This window comes from Liolophura sinensis, chromosome 10 (assembly GCF_032854445.1).
Source record: "Liolophura sinensis isolate JHLJ2023 chromosome 10, CUHK_Ljap_v2, whole genome shotgun sequence".
NCBI classification, from domain to species: Eukaryota; Metazoa; Mollusca; class Polyplacophora; order Chitonida; family Chitonidae; genus Liolophura; species Liolophura sinensis.
Window position 1 is genome coordinate 894,892 of NC_088304.1, and position 25,260 is coordinate 920,151.

General features: G+C 40.1%; 1 protein-coding gene across 1 annotated transcript in view; it reads left to right on the forward strand.

Moving 5' to 3' along the window:
* LOC135476087 (merlin-like) overlaps positions 1 to 25,260 on the forward strand; it is a 65,213-nt gene that overhangs the window by 17,200 nt on the left and 22,753 nt on the right. Inside the window, exons 4-7 of the mRNA XM_064755987.1 lie at positions 563 to 714; positions 3,512 to 3,587; positions 6,074 to 6,208; positions 23,457 to 23,531. Coding sequence (XP_064612057.1) covers positions 563 to 714; positions 3,512 to 3,587; positions 6,074 to 6,208; positions 23,457 to 23,531 — 438 coding nt within the window. The remainder of the gene's footprint in view (positions 1 to 562; positions 715 to 3,511; positions 3,588 to 6,073; positions 6,209 to 23,456; positions 23,532 to 25,260) is intronic.

Consider the following 25,260-nt stretch of genomic DNA (forward strand, 5'->3'; position numbering starts at 1 on the left):
CAAGTGACATTTTGTGTGGTTTTAATTGATTTATCCATCCTATGTGGTCTTATTTTTGTGAAGTTTGATTAATTTGTTATCAGAAAAAATTTAAATTATGCCATCAAATGTATCATTATAAGACCTTATGTGCTTCTGAAATTGGATGTTTACATACCCAACTTCAGGTGGAATGCAGTACTAAATCATTGTCATATGGATGAAAAATTTGTTAAATACTTAAGCAGTACTCAGAAAGTAGCCATGATAGCAATTTCCTCTGCGTGTTTACGTGCATTAAAATTAAAACCAGGAGGTTTATTAGAAGGAGATTTCCAGGTACCTGCAGCCTATTACTTCAGTCAAATTCTGAACCACTTTGACCTGAGGTCTTGTTTTACTTCATTTAATTCTTGACCAAGTAGCTGGCTTCTGCTGAATGAAGTGAAAAGCTGATTGAAAAGGTCAAGGTATATATTTAAGGATGGGGCACTCTTTTTTGAAAACAATCTAGTTGATGTTGTTTTGCTGATTCATTTTTTTGAGAATATAATGTGTACTGTGTGTTTTGTGTTGAATACAGTATGGAGATTACGATCAGTTGACCTATCAGGCTGGAATGTTAGCAAATGAGGAACTCCTCCCCCAGCGGGTGATTGACCAGTACCAGATGACCCCCAAGATGTGGGAAGATCGCATCCAGGTGTGGTGGGCGGACCACAGGAGCATGACGAGGTAAGGGTGAAGGTTCAATTCCAGCTCCGACCAATGTCTTACTGTTTGTGCTCACTGTTGTCAGGAACACCCATCACTGGATTCAGTGGGTCACTCACGAGTTGTATAGCAGGGAGGTTGAGTTTTTGAATTCAGCACTTTCTCTGTATGTATGTGTGTATGCAAGCTGGGGGTTTAAAGTCATACTTAATAATTTTTCAGTCATATTGTGCCTGTTCGTGACAGGGCGAGTCAATGCAGCCAAAGTGCTGCAGCCACTGAAGTATCATGGTGAAGACACCTGACATGACACCCCACCCAGTCACAGTATATTGATGCAGGGCCTACGAGTAATGCTTCTTCGCTCTAACCTCTTAGTGTTGAGAGCCAAGCAAGGCAACGCCAAGTACCATTTTTAAAGTCTTTGGTATGACCCAACCCGGGTTTGGTCTCCTGATGTCAAGGCGGACTTTCTAACCATTAGGCCATCAAAGCAGTCATAATCCAGTGACAGAAATACAGGACGAAGGTGAACCCGCATGGGGAGGTACTAGTTTTCTCCTCGCTCACTCAGGTTTTGTGGCCCCATAATCCTGACTACTGTCATATGGATGAAATATTCTTGAGAAGAGCCTAAACCCAATCCAGTGAGATCAAATCTAGCAAGATCACAAATAACTGTAGACAGTTTCAATGGAATCCTGAAAATTCTGCCTTAGATGGGGTTTGAACCCATGCCTTGTGTGAACTCCTGATTGAAAGGTGAGCTTCTTGATATGCAACTTCTCAACCGTGGTACATGACTGAAAGGCAAAGAAAAAACTAAATGCTGTATATATCAGATGAAAAACTTTTTCTAACCGAATACAATGGATTTAAAACATCAGATTCTATGCTAGTCTGTAGTGACCCAGATGGCATTAGTCATGTCATATCCATGCTTTTTGCTTCAAATAGTTTGTTCCAAGGTCCATTTGGCGAATGCTTTCTTAGATCTATGTGTATATGCATATAGAATTACAATATCTAGCAGTTTGTGTGTTAAATGGAATAAACCTGATATGACGTCACTGGTTCCAGTATGGTCAGAAATAGCTACTATACCGTAGGCTCCAAAGGTTCAAATGCATTTTACTTGGTTGAAAAAAATGCTAAAAAAATAAATACAACTATTCTTGTTGACAGGATCTTTCATCTGACATACACTTTTGCATTAGTATTATCATTGCCTTTACAATTACATGTACATATCTTACTATACCTGCATCTAGATGGAATCATTTTGATCACAAGATAAAATTCCCTTCCATTTCTCTTCCTACTGGATTGTTAATATTCCTAATTTAATCAAGATTGCTCCAATCAATCTCCCAAGTTGGAAAATTTGTCACTGGTTTAAATTGAGATATGTTTGAAAAAATAGAAGATCAGTGACAGGGATGAATACTGACTAATCTTTTCACATTAATTGTTGTCTTCATTTTTTGTTTTCCTTCAGCTGAATTGTGAATTTATAAAGACGCTAGAATTAGCAAGCGGAGCAATAACATTACACATTGCCAGACAGAAAAACTGGTTAAGTTGTGACAGCTGTCACTGGGCCTTAGTCGATGACAGTTTTTTGTTTCAATGCAAGACACCTGCTTATTATTGTGGCTCATCAACCAGGTGTGGTAACACACGGGGGCCTGCAACGTCGCTTGTCTTACTGATGACGTGATGTCACTTAAAGTTTGGTATCAGTTTGAAAAAATACACTTTCAGAAGCACATCGAGGTCTTAAAATGATATTTGTCATGCCGGTTCTGATCAGAAATTAATCCCACTTCGTAAAAAACTCATAGAAGGTTGACACAGAAGGATGAATCAGAAGAATGTAAAACATGTCACTTTAGTTGAATTACAGGTGAATTCTTTTTTAAGTATTTGGAACATTGAAAACTAAGATGCCTGTGGAGAATTTATGCCCGTGATTTTTGATTCTACTCATATTTATCTTCTTGGTGAATGTTCAGAATTATCTGTTCCCATCGCTTTAGAGGCTATAGACTTCAGCGGCTAAGAAAGTCCTGAACTGGTATTTGTAATAGTGTGCAAGCCTTGCATGTGTGGTTGGATAATATTCTTATCTTTCAGTCATCAAGTTCAATCGTATTTTTGGACAGGAGATTTTCTAGAGTCCCCTCCTTCTGTTGTTCTTCGGGGCCTGAGTTACAAGAACAATTTGCTTGATTTGCTCTTGCATGATGTGTGTCATACGTGGAAGAGTTTGCCATTAATTTACCAAAGCTCGGTGGTTTACTCGGGGCACTCCAGGTCCTTGCACCCACAGGTCTGACCACTGTCGTGTATGTGAGAAAAACTTGAGCTAAACAGCAGCCAGTCCAATAATATATTCCTGATAGGGTGTCATGGGTTAAAACTTCAATTACTGTATTTCATCACCTGTTTGATACGTAGAAAGTTCCTTTCAGAAGCAAATAAAGGCCTTGAAAATGATGACGTTTTTCTAATAAGAAGTAAAACAAACTTCACAAAAAACAGTAGAAGCTGGATTAATCACACAAAATATGTTGTGTGAAAAAAGCTAAACTTTAGGTGATATTCACAACATGTAAGTAAAGAAATAATTAACTCTGTTCATATTTCAAACTTTTTCTGGCTGGATTTGTTAGTTGTTGAAGCATCATGGTTAAAAGTGTGGGTTTATCACCAGCATTTTCCAGGAAATAAGAGACAAGGATGACAACTTGATTACTTTTTATTTAATCATTTCGCCATTAAAGGAAGATGTATTTTTTTTGTGTCTGTTTGGCAGAGATGAAGCAGAAATGGAATATTTAAAAATGGCCCAAGACTTGGAGATGTATGGCATAAATTATTTCCAGATAAAGGTTTGTTAATAAAATAACTACCATTTCTTTCAAAGACATGATATTCAAGTTTTGCACTACTCCTAGATAACATTAAGCTGGATGTAGATAAACCTTGTGTCTGGGAGCAACTGGTTTTAGGCGACTGGAAACAACTGGGAGCAACTGGTTTTAGGCGACTGGAAACAACTGGGAGCAGCTGGTTTTAGGCGACTGGAAACAACTGGGAACAACTGGTTTTAGGCGACTGGAAACAACTGGGAGCAACTGGTTTTAGGCGACTGGAAACAACTGGGAGCAGTTGGTTTTAGGTGACTGGAAACGAAAAGGAGCATCTGGTTTTTAGGCAACTGGAAACAACTAGGAGCAACTGGTTTTAGGCGACTGGAAACAACTGGGAGCAGCTGGTTTTAGGTGACTGGAAACAACTGGGAGCAGCTGGTTTTAGGCGACTGGAAACAACTGGGAGCAGTTGGCTTTTAGGTGACTGCAAACAAATAGGAGCAATTGCTTTTTAGGTGACTGGAAACGAAAAGGAGCATCTGGTTTTTAGGCAACTGGAAACAACTAGGAGCAACTGGTTTTTAGGTGACTGGAAACAAATAGGAGCAACTGGTTTTAGGCAACTGGAAACAACTGTGAGCAGTTGGTTTTTAGGTGACTGCAAACAAATAGGAGCAATTGGTATTTAGGTGACTGCAAACAAAAAGGAGCATCTGGTTTTTAGGCAACTGGAAACAACTAGGAGGAATTGGTTTTTAGGTGACTGGAAACAAATAGGAGCAACTGGTTTTGGGGTGACTGGAAACAACTAGGAGCAATTGGTTTTTAGGCCACTGGAAATGACTAGGAGCAACTGTTTTTTAGGCAACTGGAAACAACTAGGAGCAACTGGTTTTTAGGCGACGGGAAACAACTAGGAGCAACTGTTTTTGAGGTGACTGGAAATAACTAGGAGCAATTGGTTTTTAGGCCGCTGGAAATGACTAGGAGCAACTGTTTTTTAGGCAACGGAAACAACTAGGAGCAACTGGTTTTTAGGCGACTGGAAACAACTAGGAGCAATTGGTTTTTAGGCGACGGGAAACAACTAGGAGCAACTGTTTTTTAGGCGACTGGAGACAACTAGGAGCAACTGGTTTTTAGGTGACTAGAAACAACTAGGAGCAACTGGTTGTAGGCAACTGGAAACAACTGTGAGCAATTGGTTTTTAGGTGACTGGAAACAAATAGGAGCAACTGGTTTTTAGGCGACTGGAAACAACTGGGAGCAGTTGATTTTTAGGTGACTGGAAACAAATAGGAGCAGTTGGTTTTTAGGTGACTGGAAACAAATAGGAGCAATTGGTTTTTAGGTGACTGGAAACAAAAAGGAGCATCTGGTTTGTAGGCAACTGGAAACAACTAGGAGGAATTGGTTTTTAGGTGACTGGAAACAACTAGGAGCAACTGTTTTTTAGGCAACTGGAAACAAATAGGAGCAACTGGTTTTTAGGTGACTAGAAACAACTAGGAGCAACTGGTTTTTAGCCAACTGGAAACAACTAGGAGTAAATTGGTTTTTATGTGGAGGTTTGGCCTGAGTTTGTAAGACCCCTCTTGCAAGGCACAGACAAAGCATATGATGTACATGGGAAGTGTAACGAGGTAGAGGGCTATAATTTGAACAGATTATTACATTTGTCTATCCTTTCACTGAATGGGCCAGGGTATAAAGTGAAAAGACAAGTGAGAGGTATATTATACATCATATCAAATACATCCATGCATCGTGTAGAAGGGCCCCGTCATCATGTTCAGATCACAACAGTCACGTTGCTAAGTATCGGCTCACAGTTGCCACCAGTTGTAGTCTGGACTGTGTCGCATTGTACCCAGTTGCTTATGATCGCAAGTCGACCTATACCCTGCTGTAATGACTTTTTGTAGGATCTTAGGTTAAGTGCTGTAATTCTTCAACCTTTTCGCAAGGTTTATTTTGTTTGATTTATTTGATTTGTGTTTTACGCCGTACTCAAGAATATTTCACTTATACGACGGCGGCCAGCATTTTGGTGGGAGGAAACCGAGCACAGCCAGAGGGAAACCCACAACTATCCGAAGGTTGCTGAAGACTTTCTTGCAAGGTGTTTATTCAAGTATATTTTGAAAGCAGTATTCTGTGTAGACTGATATATTTACACTTTTTGTGAAGCCATGATATTGGCCAATCCAACCATTGTAGTTTTGTTTCCAAAATCAAAGTGAAAATGTGCATAAATGGCATTGAAATTGGTAAAATGGTTGAGGAATTAAAGTAAGTAACAGTTTTTTATACAGAATTTTAATATTTGTCCACATACAAGACTTCCGTTCAGGTCTCTCAGCTGTGCTGTTTTTGTGAAGTGTATGAAATCAAATAAGTCTACCTTTGATAAAAATTGACTATACCGTTTTTTTTTTTTTGGAAGTTGTTAAAAATGTAAAATTACAGGTAATATATTGTTCTTTTTTTCTGCATATTTCAGAATAAGCGTCACACAGATTTGTGGCTGGGCGTGGATGCCTTGGGGCTTAATATATATGAGGCTGATAATAGGCTAACACCCAAAGTCACATTCCCGTGGAGTGAAATTAAGAACATATCTTTTAAGGACAAAAAGGTAAAATATTTATGCAATTTTTTTTTCTTAAGTTTCTTTTACAGCAAGTTGTAGTAGTTTGAGAGAATATGCCTTTTGGAAGGATTTGCTGTTTTGTCTTTGTGTATTGAATATGAAGACATATTCATGAAGACTAGATTCAGAGGGAGTTGACTGTTAAAATGCTTCTGAGGTATTTGCTCACCTGCAGGAATGGAGTAGAAAGATCACCTGGGGGAGTGGAGTAGGAAGACTTATAAGGTGGGTGCCCCTGTGGCTGAGGGGGTTAGCACCTCACTATGGCGCAATTACCCTGGAGCCCCCCACCAATGTGGTCACTGTGAGTCCAGCTCATGCTGGCTTCCTCTTCTGCGGTATGTGTGAGGGTGTGTCAGCAACCTGCGAATGGCTGTGCTAGCGCTACCGATTGCTATTTGCGCATTTTGGGAACATAATTTCAGTGAAGGCGAAGAGGAAGCACTATCATCCTACCGTGTTACAAGAATATTTGGTTTTAGAGGCATTTTCCTTTTCATTCAATATTGTGTCAGAACTGGGACATTAGCACTGCCCATTATCAAGCCGAAAGTTATGGAAGTTCAGTCTGCACTTGTTTCGTATTCAAGGGAAATAACAAAGGAAAAGCATCCCGTCTGTGTGCGTTTTCATGTATATGCGTGTATATTGAGTTGCTCCCCTTTACACCTGTGATACCATGTGTTGTCCTCTAGCGTGAAAAATTCACGTCTTAAATCGGTGAAAGCTTTAGAGGGGATAGGAGAGAAAGGGCTATAAATAGTAACTTCAGATTTTATTATTTATTTATTTGACTGGTGTTTCACCATGTACTCAAGAAGATTTTATGTGTATGACGGTAGCCAGCATTTTTTGGGAGGAAATCTATTGCCCTCTGCAGGCATATCTCCGCAGAGGAAGTCCAGTCTGAGCTCGAGGAACTTGCAAAGACAGCACTGGTGGGAGAGTCTTGCCCAATTTTTTGGAGGGGGGAGGGGGAGGGATTCCTTTTTGCTTGAGTTTTCGATTTGTGGATTTTGTTATAACGATATAATTGTCAAAATGGCTACAAAACTCTGACCAGGTTAGACACACCGGCAAAAGGGGAAAAAGGCTAGCACTAGTACAGGATGGCTAAACTGTCCCAGGCTGTACTTGTGGTGTCCTCCCATCATAATGCTTGTTGTGGTTGTATGAGTGAAATTTTCTTGAGTATGGCATAAAAATGTCATAAGACACCCACTCACCTGTGGGAATGGAATTTGAAGACTGATGCATGAGGCCCCATTCACTTGTGGGAATGGAGTATTATGACTTATGCATGAGGCCCCCACTCACTGGTGGGCATGGTATATGAAGACTTACTCATAAGGCTCCAACTTACCTCATTGTATTTGACACCTCTAGTCACCTGGAGCATTGAATACGTCTGATCGTGGTGCCTGTACTCACTATAGTACACCATTTTGCGTCAAAAACAAATTTGTTTTTTGATTTATTTGATTTTATATTTATACTTCCTATGAGTTTGGTACTGTACTCTAGAATATTTCACGTAAATGACAGTGGGCAGCATTAAAGTGGGAGGAAACTGGGAAGAGCCCGGAAGAAACCCATGATCCCCTACATGTTGTTGGAAAACATTCCCACGTACAACTGGAGAGGAACTTTTGAATCCAGCAAGATCTGGACTTGAATTGGTGAGAGGCTCCTGAGTGATTGTGCTGTGCCAACACACAAGCCACTAGGCCTTATAAACCCCACAACTACATTTTTGTTCGAGTATTTGACCCCTACGAACAGGTATGTGTGCAGGTTTCAGAAATGACACATTTGCAATACGTTTTGGCCCTGCAGTGGTGTCATACTGACATGTTATATGTAGAAATTTTGGACCATCCTGTCAGGTCAATTAAACCTGGACCTCAGGTGTGCTGGATAGTAATCAAGCTGAGCACAGGTACATTGTGTCTGGCTAAACTGTCCCAGGCTGTCTGTCTGCTACTGGTGTCACAGGCTATAATTAGACAGCCATGAGGTCAGACCTGCGCTGTGCTGCCTTAGAACTACTGATCTTAATGAGGCCAAGCAGTGGATGTTAGTGGTGACATTCGGCAGGCACTCGGCCAAAGGTTCACCTTATTACTGTAAATATTCAACCTTTTTGACCTCTAAAGTACTTTTTCCAGTGGAACTTATGCATACAATTATTATCAAAATGATGCCAGATATTTGTTCACATCATAAATGTTGTTACACAATTGGAAAACAATGGCCTTTTGCTCGTATGTCATGACTTTTTTTTGTGGGGGGGAGGATGATTTTTTCAGACAAAACTTTATTTCTGTAATAACTAAAATGATGCACATTGAAGTTTTAATACTAGAAGTGTTTGTCAGTATTCACATTTCACTATTGAATATCCTGTGTGTGGTTGACTGGGCATTGCGTAATACTAGAAGTGTTTGTCAGTATTCACATTTCACTATTGAATATCCTGTGTGTTGTTGACTGGGCATTGCGTAATACTAGAAGTGTTTGTCAGTATTCACATTTTACTATTGAATATCCTGTGTGTGGTTGACTGGGCATTGCGTAATACTAGAAGTGTTTGTCAGTATTCACATTTCACTATTGAATATCCTGTGTGTGGTTGACTGGGCATTGCGTAATACTAGAAGTGTTTGTCAGTATTCACATTTCACTATTGAATATCCTGTGTGCGGTTGACTAGGCATTATGTAATAACCTTGATCAGGGTGAACCCGTGGCCAAAATGATTGAAAAGTTTATATTTGAATTGAGCGAATCTGTATGACATGTGTATATTTGTTACATTTGTTACGGCTCTGTCAGCAGTGTACAGTTTGTTGTACAATATAATGTGACACTCATGTTGGCTTCCTCTCCTGCCACATGTGGGAAGGTCTGCCAGCAGTGTACATTTTGTTGTACACTATAATTTGACAGTCATGCTGGCTTTCTTCTCCTGCCACATGTGGGAAGGTCTGCCAGCAGTGTACATTTTTGTTGCACACTATAATTTCACAGTCATGTGGACTTCCTTATGCTGTATGTTGGAAGGTCTGCCAGCAGCCTACAGATGGTTGCAGGTTTTCCACGGGCTCTTCCTGGTTTCCTCTCACCATAATGCTGACTGCTGTCTAATAAGTGAAATATTTTTGAGTATGCAGTAAAAAACCAATCATAAATAAATTAGATCTAATATTTAGTGTACTTATACATTTAGAGTACTTCTTATTTCATTTTTAAGGCAAATGGCACGCTGTCCATGTGTAATCTTCCATTGTATGTGCACTTTCTAGTAGCAGTATCACAAGCCATAATTTGTGTATCTGGAGGAAACCGGTTTTGTTCCTAACCTGTGAACAAGTCTGACTAATGTGCAGCCAGAGTCACCTTAACCTGCTCAGTTAGTGGTGATAAACTATGGTGATTCACTGATTTAAAAGCCTACTGTTGGATTTCCCTGGAAACACAAACAAGAAAAGAACAAAAACACATGTATGCTCGTACTCAGGAATGTGCCTGTCAAAGACTACTTACATCAAGAATGAATAAATTTTCACAACTGGCTGCCATGGCAACATAATGCCCTGAACATTGGCAACCATGACAACATAGTCCTGAATCTTAGTTACCAGGACAACATAATGTCATGAGCTTTGGCTGCTATCACAATATAATGTCATGAATGCTGGCTACCATGACAATATTGGCTGCCATGACAACATGCTGTCATGAACATTGGCTGCAATAGCAAGAACTTTGCCATGACAACATTATATCGGGCACATTGGCTGCCATGACAACATAATGTCCTGCATATTGGCTGCTGTCACAATACAGTGTCATGAACATTGGCTACCATGACACCATAATGTCCTGCACATTGGTTGCCATGACAACAACATGCCCTGAACTTTGGTTGCCATAACAGCATAATGTCCTGCACATTAGCTGCTGTCACAATATAATGTCATGAACATTGGCTACCATGACAACACAATGTCCTGCACATTGGTTGCCATGACAACATAGTGCCATGAACACTGTTACAATGATAACATAATGCCCTGAACACTGGCTACCATGACAACATAAGGCCAGGAACATTGGGTACCATGACAACTTAATGTCATGAACACTTTCTACTATGACAGCATAATGTCCTGAGAACTGGCTCCCATAACAACTTAATGTCCTGCACATTGGCTGCTGTCACAATATAATGTCATGAACATTGGCTACCATGACAACACAGTGTTCTGCACATTGGTTGCCATGACGACATAATGCCATGAACACTGTTACCATGATAACATAATGCCCTGAACACTGGCTACCATGACAACATAAGGCCAGGAACATTGGGTACCATGACAACTTAATGTCATGAACACTTTCTACTATGACAGCATAATGTCCTGAGAACTGGCTCCCATAACAACTTAATGTCCTGCACATTGGCTGCTGTCACAATATAATGTCATGAACATTGGCTACCATGGCAACACAGTGTTCTGCACATTGGTTGCCATGACGACATAATGCCATGAACACTGTTACCATGATAACATAATGCCCTGAACACTGGCTACCATGACAACATAAGGCCAGGAACATTCGGTACCAATACCATGACAACATAATGTCATGAACACTTTCTACTATGACAGCATAATGTCCTGAGAACTGGCTTCCATAACAACTTAATGTCCTGCACATTGGCTGCTATGACAACATAACACCTGGAACATTGGCTGCCATGCCAATATAATGCCCTGCACATTATTTTCATTTATTAATTATCAGCCGGTAGTCTTGTGTCACCTGTACGTATTACTGCTCTGTCTTTAAAAAAATTATGTTCAGAAACTGTCTGTAGTCATTTTCCATAGTAGACAATTTCAATTTGTTTATACCACTAAAAAAAATGTCACTGTGTGCACTTGAAGGCTTTCTAAATTTGTATAATATGAAACTAATGATTTAAATATACAGTCTGTAGTCATTTTCCTTAGTAGACAATTTCAATTTGTTTATACCACTAAAAAAAATGTCACTGTGTGCACTTGAAGGCTTTCTAAATTTGTATAATATGAAACTATTGATTTAAATATACAGTCTGTAGTCATTTTCCTTAGTAGACAATTTCAGTTTGTTTATACTACTGACAAAATGTCACTGTGTGCACTTGAAGGCTTTCTAAATTTATAAAATATGAAACTAATGATTTAAATATGCAGTCTGTGGTCATTTTCCTCAGTAGACAATTTCAATTTGTTTATACTATTGCAAAAATGTCACTGTGTGCACTTGAAGGCTTTCTAAATTTGTATAATATGAAACTAATGATTTAAATATACAGTCTGTAGTCATTTTCCTTAGTAGACAATTTCAATTTGTTTATACCACTAAAAAAATGTCACTGTGTGCACTTGACGGCTTTCTAAATTTATAAAATATGAAACTAATGATTTAAATATGCAGTCTGTGGTCATTTTCCTCAGTAGACAATTTCAGTTTGTTTATACTACTGACAAAATGTCACTGTGTGCACTTGACGGCTTTCTAAATTTGTATAATATGAAACTAATGATTTAAATATGCAGTCTGTAGTCATTTTCCTTAGTAGACAATTTCAGTTTGTTTATACCACTAAAAAAATGTCACTGAGTTTACTTGAAGGCTTTCTAAATTTGTAAAATATGAAACTAATGATTTGAAGGTACAGTATGTTTTATGAAAATCTGATCTACTGTAGTGTTGTCCGCAATTTAAGGTTGCAATGTGTAGATTAGTGGCGCTGGGTAAACACTAAAGACTAAAAACTGTAATGACTGTGAATCTGTGCTGAATGGCAGGACAAGTTTCATGCTCCATCAATTCCAGAAAAAAACGACGACTGTAATGAAATCTCCTTGAGAACCTGTACAAACAATGATTTCCTTTCACCGGTGACTGGATTATGGCCAAAGCTTGTTTGTGTTTGAACTCCGTGAACTGTGAGCCCAAATCATCTTAGCTTCTTAGCAGGAGAAAATAAAATGTCAGTCAGTATGATACCTCTGTGATGAAAAAGCTGCAGTCCACTATCTCCCCATATAGAGATGTGTGATCTTAATGAATTCAACATCCGTCTTTTTGATTTATTTGTTTTTATATGATTGGTGATTAAAAGCTTTTCTGAAATATTTTTCGCTCAGCTGAAGACAGTAAGGTTTATTAGTTTAAGGAGCCAAAGAGGCCAGGATAAACAAGAGCCCGACAAGTACATGTACCTGACAAACCTCCTTACTTAAAGCTGCAGCTGAAGCAGCCAGAACTGGAATCATAACGTCTACTTGATTGGTCAAGGGCCTGGTAATAGCAGGGAGCCAGCACGTTAACTGTCTGTGTTGTATAACACATGTTCTACTTGATTGGTCAAGGGCTTGGTAACAGGAGCGAGCCAGCACTTTAACTGTCTGTGTTGTATAACACATGGTCTACTTGATTGGTCAAGGGCTTGGTAACAGGAGCGAGCCAGCACTTTAACTGTCTGTGTTGTATAACACATGGTCTACTTGATTGGTCAAGGGCTTGGTAACAGTAGCGAGCCAGCACTTTAACTGTCTGTGTTGTATAATACACAGTCTACTTGATTTGTCAAGGGCCTGGTAACAGGAGCGAGCCAGCACTGGAACTGTCTGTGTTGTAAAACACACAGTCCGCTTGATTGGCCAAGGGCCTGAGAGAGCCAGCACTTTAACTGTCTGTGTTGTATAACACATGGTCTACTTGATTGGTCAATGGCCTAGTAACCAGGAGCGAGCCAGTACTTTAACTGTCTGTGTTGTATAACATACAATCTGCTTGATTGGCCAAGGGCCTGGTAATAGCAGGGAGTCAGCACTTTAACTGTCTATGTTGTATCACACACAGTCAACTTGATTGGTCAAGGGTCTGGTAATAGCAGGGAGCCAGCACTTTAACTGTCTGTGTTGTAGGACACATGGTCTACTTGATTGGTCAAGGGCCTGGTAACAGGAGCGAGCCAGCACTTTAACTGCCTGTGTTGTATAACACACAGCCTACTTGATTGGTCAAAGACCTGACAGAGTCAGCACTTTAACTGTGTTGTATCACACAGTCTACATGAGTGGTCAAGGGCTTGGTAATAGCAGGGAGCCAGCACTTGAACTGTCTGTTGTATAACATACAATCTGCTTGATTGGCCAAGGGCCTGGTAATGGCAGGGAGCCAGCACTTTAACTGTCTGTGTTGTATCGCACACAGTCAACTTGATTGGTCAAGGGCTTGGAAACAGGAACGAGCCAGCACTTCAACTGCCTGTGTTGTATAACACACAGTCAACTTGATTGGTCAAGGGCCTGGTAACAGGAGCGAGCCAGTACTTTAACTGTCTGTGTTGTATAACACACAGTCTCCTTGAATGGTCAAGGGCCTGGTAATAGCAGGGAGCCAGCACTTGAACTGTCTGTGTTGTATAGCACACAGAATACTATTACATTGCACTCTATTCTCTTTTATAGTATTTGTTACCTTATACTTTATTGGTTATCTTTTACCTTACTCAATATATTACGTCTTATTACGTCTTATTCATTATCTTGCACATTATCTTAATATTTTGCACTTTATGCATTAACTTGCATCTTATTTAAGAGTTTAGATCGTATTCAGTTGTACCGGCCCGGATAGCACAGTTGGTAGAGCATCCGCTTCCGGACCGGTAGATCCAGGATCAATCCTTGATCGAGTCACACCTAAGACTTTAAAAGAGGAAGTTGTAACTTCCTCGCTTGGCGTTCAGCATGAAGGGGATAGTGCAACGACTGGTTGACCCGTATCAGTATAATGGCTCGGGCGGGGCGGCTTACTTGCCTTCGGTAAGTCGTCTCAGTGAAGCAGCACTAAATAAAACTTATTCATTATCCTTCAACTTTATGTAGCTGTTATTGATCGTGAACAATGCTTATTCATGCACCTTCACGCACAAAACATAATTTAAACACTGTCATTTTCAGTTAAAAGTTAAAGTACATTTCCGAAAATATGAGAAGTATTAACCGCTCCTCACTGATTGTACCAAATAACTCAGCATGAGTGTGTTTGCCAAACATGGTAAGTGAATGAGTTTGAAGTTTCTTACTTGCTGAGACTTAGTGACTTGTGTACAGGTGTACAAGTGTACTGTACATGCTCACGCATGAGACGCCTGTAGTTACTCCATGATAAACATGTCTCCATCAATGGGGAGACTTTATGATCACCTAAAGTCACCCTGACAGTAAATATTAGCAGAGAGACAACCTTCACCAAGTTTAAGCCTTTTAGATCGTGAAAGGCCTTGGAAGGATATGAAGTTTGAATTGTGACTTCAGTTCATGGAAGTAAGATTAGTGCTTTTATGGAACCTTGTTTCACATTCCTAAGCTTTGCTAACGTTTAAAGCCGGCTCGCTCCATGTACGTGGATGCTCTACAGTTCTGAATACTAAGTATAAAGCTAATTAATTTGAAGAGTTCAAATTCCAAACTACAACATTACATGTATGGCTGCTGGTATGCTCTAATGATATATTTATGTTGATAAGAAGGGAAAAAAAGCAAAGGAAAGCTGAAATTCAACAGCAGTGCATTCCATCTGCAGTTTCGAACTCCTGTTCTCATCAGGGATTCTGGGTGCTGCCAGTGTAAGTCATGATTACATACAGTATGGTCAGTGTTAAAAGATTAGTGTCCAGATTTATCATTTACTCATAATTAGCCATCCATGTATATGTTGTTAAATTAAGTTTGAAAAATTATGGAAAAAGGATATGATTAGCCACCCATGTATATTTTGTTAAATTGAGTTGGAAAATTTATGGAAAAAGGATATGATTAGCTACCCGTGTATATATTGTTAAATTGGGACTGAAAAATTAAGGAAAAAGGATATAATTAGCTACCCGTGTATATATTGTTAAATTGGGATTGAAAAATTATGGAAAAAGGATATGATTAGCTACCCGTGTATATATTGTTAAATTGGGATTGAAAAATTATGGAAAAAGGATATGATTAGCTACCCGTGTATATATTGTTAAATTGGGTTTGAAAAATTATGGAAAAAGGATATTATTAGCTACCCGTGTATATATTGTTAAATTGGGATTGAAAAATTATGGAAAAAGGATATAATTAGCTACCTGTGTATATATTGTTAAATTGGGATTGAAAAATTATGGAAAAAGGATATAATTAGCTACCTGTGTATATATTGTTAAATTGGGATTGAAAAATTATGGAAAAAGGATATGATTAGCTACCCGTGTATATATTGTTAAATTGGGTTTGAAAAATTATGAAAAAAGGATAAATTAATCAGAATAATATGGCTTTTAAAATCACTAGATAATGAGGCTGGTTTTATGGATTTTTTCTGCCAACACTCAGCAGTCTCCTACATTACGTCCTACAAGTCAAACCTTTACCAGCTGTCAGAGCTTCGCCATTTAGTCCAGTGTTAAAAAAGCTACAAGAATGACAACAGGCATATCGAATTGATTTTCTGCTCTGCATACGGGTACAGGTCGTCAAAGAACCCTGGAGTTTTGTTTTTTTTTTTCAAGTTTCTAGACAATTTGACCCTCAGGGTTTTGTTCAAGCAAATGATAGTTTATCTGCTCTTGCCATTTATCATCTTAAGGCTGTGAGAGGAATACAGCTAACTAGACTAGATTTGGCTACTACGGGGACCGCAGTCGACTAAAACCTCAGGCGTAACTGAACTTAAAACTGATAGGTAGCAAATCTCTGTACACTAACGGCGACGTCCACATTTGTATTGTACACCACTATATAGACAACAAATCTCTGTACACTACTGCCGACGTCCACGTTTATATTGTGCATGACCATCTAGACAGCAAATCTCTGTACACTAACGGCGACGTCCACATTTGTATTGTACACCACTATATAGACAGCAGATCTCTGTACACTACTGCCGACGTCCATGTTTATATTGTGCAGGACCATCTAGACAGCAAATCTCTGTGCACTAACGGCGACGTCCACATTTGTATTGTACACCACTATATAGACAGCAGATCTCTGTACACTACTGCCGATGTCCATGTTTATATTGTGCAGGACCATCTAGACAGCAAATCTCTGTACACTAACGCTGACGTCCACATTTATATTGTACAGGACCATCTAGACAGCAAATCTCTGTACACTACTGCCGACGTCCACATTTATATTGTACAGGACCATCTAGACAGTAAATCTCTGTACACTAACGCTGACGTCCACATTTATATTGTACAGGACCATCTAGACAGCAAATGTCTGTACACTACTGCCGACGTCCACATTTATATTGTGCATGACCATCTAGACAGCAAATCTCTGTGCACTAACGCTGACGTCCACATTTATATTGTGCGGGACCATCTAGACAGCAAATCTCTGTGCACTAGCGCTGACGTCCACATTTATATTGTGCGGGACCATCTAGACAACAAATCTCTGTACACTACTGCCGATGTCCACATTTATATTGTACAGGACCATCTAGACAGTAAATCTCTGTACACTAACGCTGACGTCCACATTTATATTGTACAGGACCATCTAGACAGCAAATCTCTGTACACTAACGCTGACGTCCACATGTATATTGTACAAGACCATCTAGACAGCAAATCTCTGTGCACTAACGCTGACGTCCACATGTATATTGTACAAGACCATCTAGACAGCAAATCTCTGTGCACTAACGCTGACGTCCACATTTATATTGTACAGGACCATCTAGACAGTAAATCTCTGTGCACTAACGCTGACGTCCACATTTATATTGTACAGGACCATCTAGACAGCAAATCTCTGTACACTAACGCTGGCGTCCACATTTATATTGTACAGGACCATCTAGACAGCAAATCTCTGTACACTAACGCTGACGTCCACATTTATATTGTACAGGACCATCTAGACAGCAAATCTCTGTACACTAGCGCTGACGTCCACATTTATATTGTACAGGACCATCTAGACAGCAAATCTCTGTACACTAGCGCTGGCGTCCACATTTATATTGTACAGGACCATCTAGACAGCAAATCTCTGTACACTAACGCTGACGTCCACATGTATATTGTACAGGACCATCTAGACAGCAAATGTCTGTACACTACTGCTGACGTCTACATTTATATTGTACAGGACCATCTAGACAGTAAATCTCTGTACACTAACGCTGACGTCCACATGTATATTGTACAGGACCATCTAGACAGCAAATCTCTGTACACTACTGCCGACATCCACATGTATATTGTGCAGGACCATCTAGACAGCAAATCTCTGTACACTAGCGCTGGCGTCCACATTTATATTGTACAGGACCATCTAGACAGCAAATCTCTGTACACTAACGCTGACGTCCACATGTATATTGTACAGGACCATCTAGACAGCAAATGTCTGTACACTACTGCTGACGTCTACATTTATATTGTACAGGACCATCTAGACAGCAAATCTCTGTGCACTACTGCCGACGTCCACATTTATATTGTACAGGACCATCTAGACAGCAAATCTCTGTACACTACTGCCGACGTCCACATTTATATTGCGCAGGACCATCTAGACAGCAAATCTCTGTACACTACTGCCGACGTCCACATTTATATTGTACAGGACCATCTAGACAGCAAATGTCTGTACACTACTGCCGACGTCCACATTTATATTGTACAGGACCATCTAGACAGCAAATCTCTGTACACTAGCGCTGACGTCCACATGTATATTGTGCAGGACCATCTAGACAGCAAATCTCTGTGCATTAACGCTGACGTCCACATATATATTGTGCAGAACCATCTAGACAGCAAATCTCTGTACACTAGCGCTGACATCCACATGTATATTGTACAGGACCATCTAGACAGCAAATGTCTGTACACTAGCGCTGACGTCCACATATATATTGTGCATGACCATCTAGACAGCAAATCTCTGTACACTAACGCTGACGTCCACATTTATATTGTACAGGAATATATCTAGACATACATGTAGGCTATTCGGAATGACAACAGTGACAGGCAGTTGTCTTCACATACAGATATGAATTCAGAATACCTCCTGGGAATAGAATGGTATTTATTATGAAGCAGACTGAAGGAAAGAATAGCAAGGGAATATTACATTCTGAGATAACACCTGAAATGTACAGTGAAAGCTATAGCTTATCAGTCCACATTGCCAGCGCGGTTGAAAATACCATGCTGCAGATCAAATTCAGCGTCGGAATCTGAACTCAGGCCAGAGGTGACAGAGTCATAAAGTGGAACGTCAACGTCGTCCTTTATAGGTTCCAATTGATACAGTAGTATATTTGCTTCTGTGTAGTTGGAATCCATGTCGAAAATGACCCCGTTTTGATAGGAATTCCCAGGCTATTTAGGCCAGCTAGACTTGGGTTGGCCATCTGTGACATCACCTGCTGAGCCGCAATGTGCAGCCGGCTGGAGATCAACTAGGGCGGTAGATGTATTGTTTTGGTGTATTTAAAGTCATTAATACATTTCTCAGAAGCCCTTCTGTTAAAGTACTGTTTGAACAGATGATAGCCTTTATGATTAGAACCACTAGCTAAATCTGCACACCAATCCTTTAACTTAGTGTGTTAATTTATTTTCTTTAAAAAAAATAGCTTGGTGAATTTTCCCCAAGTTGGCCTAAGAAGGAAATAAAACAACGCTTTGATATTATTTCACTTAAAGTATAATTGAAGTCTTCTCATACTGATTTATTTTTAGCTGTTGTGGAAATGCTGGTGTCTCTAGGTTACCCCAAAAGAAGGGCCATCGGTATTAAATTCACCAATCTTTATGTAGTTGCCACAAACTACATGTATTTGTCGTGCAATTGGCTATAACCTTCAGACAAATTAAGTAATACATGGTTACATTCAGTATGTATTTGTCAGCTATGCAATACCAGAATTGATGATAAGAGTGGTGAATTGTCAGGATACAGATGCCATGCAGTTGTATAATGGCAGCTAATAGTTCATGTTGTAATACCATAAGAGAACTTTCAGGTGTCAAGCAGCACAGGGGTATCAGAAACTGACTAATGCCTGCAAATATTAGATTCTGGTGATAACACTGCCAGCTTATTGTAATACCAGTTAGATGATTAAACTGTAATACCAGTTAGATGATTGAACAGTCAGCTTAGAGGATTAAACTGTAATACCAGTTAGATGATTAAACTGTAATACCAGTTAGATGATTACACTGTAATACCAGTTAGATGATTAAACTATAATACCAGTTAGATGATTAAACTGTAATACCAGTTAGATGATTGAACTGTAATACCAGTTAGATGATTAAACTGCCAGCGTATTGTAATACCAGTTAGATGATTAAACTGTAATACCAGTTAGATGATTACACTGTAATACCAGTTAGATGATTGAACAGGCAGCTTAGATGATTAAACTGTAATACCAGTTAGATGATTGAACAGCCAGCTTATTGTAATACCAGTTAGATGATTAAACTGTAATACCAGTTAGATGATTAAACTGCCAGCGTATTGTAATACCAGTTAGATGATTAAACTGTAGGGGCCTCCGTGGCTCAGTCGGTTAGCGCGCTAGCGCAGTGCAGTGACCCAGAAGCCTCTCACCAATGCGGTCGCTGTGAGTTCAAGACCAGCTTATGCTGGCTTCCTCTCCGGCCGTACATGGGAAGGTCTGCCAGCAACCTGCGGATGGTCGTGGGTTTCCCCCGGGTTCTGCCTGGTTTCCACCCACCATAATGCTGGCCGCCGTCGTATAAGTGAAATATTCTTGAGTACGGCGTAAAACAACAATCAAAAAAAAAAAAAAAAATTAAACTGTAATACCAGTTAGGTGATTAAACTGCCAGTTTATTGTAATACAAATGAGATGATTAAACCGTAATACCAGTTAGATGATTAAACTGCCAGTTTATTGTAATACAAATGAGATGATTAAACTGCAAGCTTATTGTAATACCAGTTAGATGATTCAATTTCTCAATCCTTAACTCAGCAACATTGCTGAGCTGGGCCGTCCTGCAGCAGGATATTTTGTGAACCCCTGGTTTTTCACTGCGGCAGACATAAGTAGATCTATATTGGACACTGTGTCTGTCTGTCTGATCATTTATTAATTGGTGGAATTTTTTTACATCCTGGCTGTCTTTTAACATAGGTTAGTTGGTCAGATTTTATAATATAGGCCATTCGCTTTTAATAACTATGGGTTGAGTCCAAGAGGATAGAAACTTTTATCTGCTTGTTGCATCTGTTGTAAATTAGCTCTTGTTTGTGTGTTTGAGTGTATGATTGTCTGGCATTAAGCTCATTAGGTTCTGTGTTACGCTGTGGGATCATCAGATTACACAGTGTAAAACTGGATTGAGCTCTCAACTGAATTGACTTGCCCATTACCTGTGATGCTAATGATGGATTGTTTTCTTGTTCCCTGATTAGTTTTAGCCTAGCACCTGGCCAGGTGTAGTAAGGTTTATTTTTAAATGAGTGACACGTGTGCCGAGTGCGTGCATTACAACACTGCCCACAAAATTATTTTATGTGGTCAAAGTCCTGTTTTTTGTACAGGCATATTTCCTTCTACATGTATTTAAGAAAATGGTGCTTTTTTAAGCATAATGTACGTGTACTTCCATTGTTAACGAGTGCACTGACTGTGTATCGCCATAAATGTACATGTACTTCCACTGTTATCCACTGCACTGACTGCATATCGCCATAAATTCAGTGAAATTTGCTGGACGGTGTAGTTTAGAAATCCCTAGATGATTTCTCAGTGGACAGGGACGGTGTAGTTCAGAAATCCCTAGATGATTTCTCAGTGGACAGGGTCGGTGTAGTTCAGAAATCCCTGGATGATTTCTCAGTGGACAGGGACGGTGTAGTTCAGAAATCCCTAGATGATTTCTCAGTGGACAGGGACGGTGTAGTTCAGAAATCCCTAGATGATTTCTCAGTGGACAGGGACGGTGTAGTTCAGAAATCCCTAGATGATTTCTCAGTGGACAGGGACGGTGTAGTTCAGAAATCCCTAGATGATTTTTCAGTGGACAGGGACGGTGTAGTTCAGAAATCCCCAGATGATTTCTCAGTGGACAGGGTCGTTGAATGTTTTGTGGTTATCAGACTTTGTTAAATCCTTTTTATTATGAAGCAGTTTGAGCATTTCTCTCAATTTGCCATTGTTCAAGATTTTACGACAGCTGTCATTCTCTGTTTTCAAATCTCTTGCTCTTTTCATTCAACTTATTAAATGTAACCTGTGTTCTTAAGAATGTGGGCTGTGAGATGAATTCATTTGGGCATTTTCATAATGAATGGGAGGCATTTGCTTAGGTTCCATAAGCTTTCATTGTCATTACATGAAAATTTCATGACGAGTTCACAGCAGATTTCAGACAATCAAAACAGATTCACTGGGTTTGGTTATTTTTTTTCCTCTCTCATTTGTATGTACACAAATGTTTCATTGTGAGGGACAAAAGCACGACTGAACAGTTCAAGGTGATTGGTGTGTCCCATCACAAACGTACCTCACCGCGTTGTGTTAACTTTCTGGACTGAGAACAGTGGACTGTATATAGTCATTGGTGGTGTCCCATCACAAACGTACCTCACCGCGTTCTGTTAACTTTCTGGACTGAGAACAGCGGACTGTATATAGCAATTGGTGGTGTCCCATCACAAAAGTACCTCACTGCGTTGTGTTAACTTTCTGGACTGAGAACAGCGGACTATATATAGTCATTGTTGTGTCCCATCACAAACGTACCTCATCGCGTTGTGTTAACTTTCTGGACTGAGAACAGCGGACTGTATATAGTCATTGGTGGTGTCCCATCACAAACGTACCTCACTGCGTTGTGTTAACTTTCTGGACTGAGAACAGCGGACTGTATATAGTCATTGGTGGTGTCCCATCACAAACGTACCTCATCGCGTTGTGTTAACTTTCTGGACTGAGAACAGCGGACTATATATAGTCATTGGTGTGTCCCATCACAAACATACCTCACCGCGTTGTGTTAACTTTCTGGACTGAGAACAGCGGACTGTGTATAGCAATTGGTGGTGTCCCATCACAAAAGTACCTCATCGCGTTGTGTTAACTTTCTGGACTGAGAACAGCGGACTGTATATAGTCATTGGTGGTGTCCCATCACAAACGTACCTCACTGTGTTGTGTTAACTTTCTGGACTGAGAACAGCGGACTGTATATAGTCATTGGTGGTGTCCCATCACAAACGTACCTCACTGCGTTGTGTTAACTTTCTGGACTGAGAACAGCGGACTGTATATAGTAATTGGTGGTGTCCCATCACAAACGTACCTCACCGCGTTGTGTTAACTTTCTGGACTGAGAACAGCAGACTGTATATAGCCATTGGTGTGTCCCATCACAAACGTACCTCACCGCGTTGTGTTAACTTTCTGGACTGAGAACAGCGGACTGTATATAGTCATTGGTGTGTCCCATCACAAACATACCTCACCGCGTTGTGTTAACTTTCTGGACTGAGAACAGCGGACTATATATAGTCATTGGTGTGTCCCATCACAAACGTACCTCACCACGTTGTGTTAACTTTCTGGACTGAGAACAGCAGACTGTATATAGTCATTGTTGTGTCCCATCACAAACGTACCTCACCACGTTGTGTTAACTTTCTGAACTGAGAACAGCAGACTGTATATAGTCATTGGTGTGTCCCATCACAAACGTACCTCACCGCGTTGTGTTAACTTTCTGGACTGAGAACAGCGGACTGTATATAGTCATTGGTGGTGTCCCATCACAAACGTACCTCACTGCGTTGTGTTAACTTTCTGGACTGAGAACAGCGGACTGTATATAGTCATTGGTGGTGTCCCATCACAAACGTACCTCACCGTGTTGTGTTAACTTTCTGAACTGAGAACAGCGGACTGTATATAGTCATTGGTGTTGTCCCATCACAAACGTACCTCACTGCGTTGTGTTAACTTTCTGGACTGAGAACAGCGGACTGTATATATTCATTGGTGGTGTCCCATCATAAACGTACCTCACCGCGTTGTGTTAACTTTCTGGACTTATGGGTTTATGGGTGAATATCGGGTTATACATTATTCCTTTTCTTTTTTGCAGTTCTCAATAAAACCGGTGGATAAGAAGGCCCCAGATTTTGTCTTCTTTGCTCCCAAACTTAGGATTAACAAATTGGTGAGTAGGTCTCTTTATTTCTACAGTTGAATCCCATCTACCTGTAGTGAAAGAAATGTGAAATGTTTGGATGGATTCTTTAGGTCATGGGACCGGTGGTTCAAACTTCGATTCAGACAATTTCCTACACCAGATAGAATTTTGACAGGGGCCAGTCATTTGGTACAAGAAAAAAATTCATGTAAGTGACATTGTAACATTTTTTAATGATGTGTGTTGCTGAATACTTTGCCATTCATGTCACTCACACAGTAAGAAATTTCTTCCAGTCTTGAATGGCCCAAAGATAAGCCATATTATCACTTACTTGCCTTGGTCGTCAGCCATAAGGGATAGGTGGGGCCTCTGTGGCTCAGTTGGTTAGCGCGCTAGCGCAGCGTAATGACCCTGGAGCGTCTCACCAATGCGGTCGCTGTGAGTTCAAGTCCAGATCATGCTGGCTTCCTGTTTGGCCATTACATGGGAAGGTCTGCCAGCAACCTGCGAATGGTCATGGGTTTCCCCCAGGCTCTGCCTGGTTTCCACCCACCATTATGCTGGCCGCCGTCCTATAAGTGAAATATTCTTGAGTACGGCGTAAAACACCAGTCAGATAAATAAATAAATAAGGGATAGGCCAAGCGCTGTTTTTTGCTCCTGCGCCACCGTATGTCTTCAGCATGGCATTTTAGTGAGGCAGCACTGTAGATGCAGTACATCATAGTGGAAGTAATGGTTAGCCTAAGTGATGTTAACGTTAAAAAGGGGAACTACATGTGGACATTTATTGGTTTGAAGAATGAGACTGAAATTAAAAATTGTCTCATTTTACATAATTGAGGGGAAATTGGAGTTACATGTACGTTATATGTTGATCCAGACCTTACATAAACAATTTAAAAACCTGATTTCTTAGGAAGAGTATTAATTATATGCACCTTGTAAATACAGATGATAATACTTGTTGTAACTGGAGTGTATTATTTAATCAAGTCTCCGGGCAGTTTTAGGGCAAGCAGGATATATATATGCATATATACATACATATGGGTGTGTAGAGGTTATGGAGTTTCACCTAACGTTTGGTGTGTAACTACACTCTTTTAAAAGCACATTAAGGCCTTAAACTGAGACTTTTGAAGCCATCACTTAAGTTTTTGTGATAAGAAATTAATCAAACTTCATTCAAAAATCAAAAGTGACCCTGAACGGAGAAAGAATCCCTTAGAATCAAGCAAAATATGTTGTTTGAGAAAAGGTGAATTACAGTATTTATTAGTCGTCTGGTCGATGAGGTGGGGGAGGTATTTATTAGTCGTCTGGTCTAGGGGAGGGGGAGGTATTTATTAGTGATCTGGTCTAGGGGTAGGGGAGGTATTTATTAGTCGTCTGGTCTAGGGGAGGGGGAGGTATTTATTAGTGATCTGGTCTAGGGGTGGGGGAGGTATTTATTAGTGGTCTGGTCTAGGGGTAGGGGAGGTATTTATTAGTCATCTGGTCGAGGAGTGGGGGAGGTATTTATTAGTCTTCTGGGCTTTGGGGTGGGGGCGGTATTTATTAGTGATCTGGTCTAGGGGTGGAGGAGGTATTTATTAGTGGTCTGGTCTAGGGGTAGGGGAGGTATTTATTAGTCATCTGGTCCAGGAGTGGGGGAGGTATTTATTAGTCTGGTCTAGGGGTGGGGGAGATATTTATTAGTGATCTGGTCTATGGGGTGGGGGAGGTATTTATTTGTTGTCTGGTCTAGGGG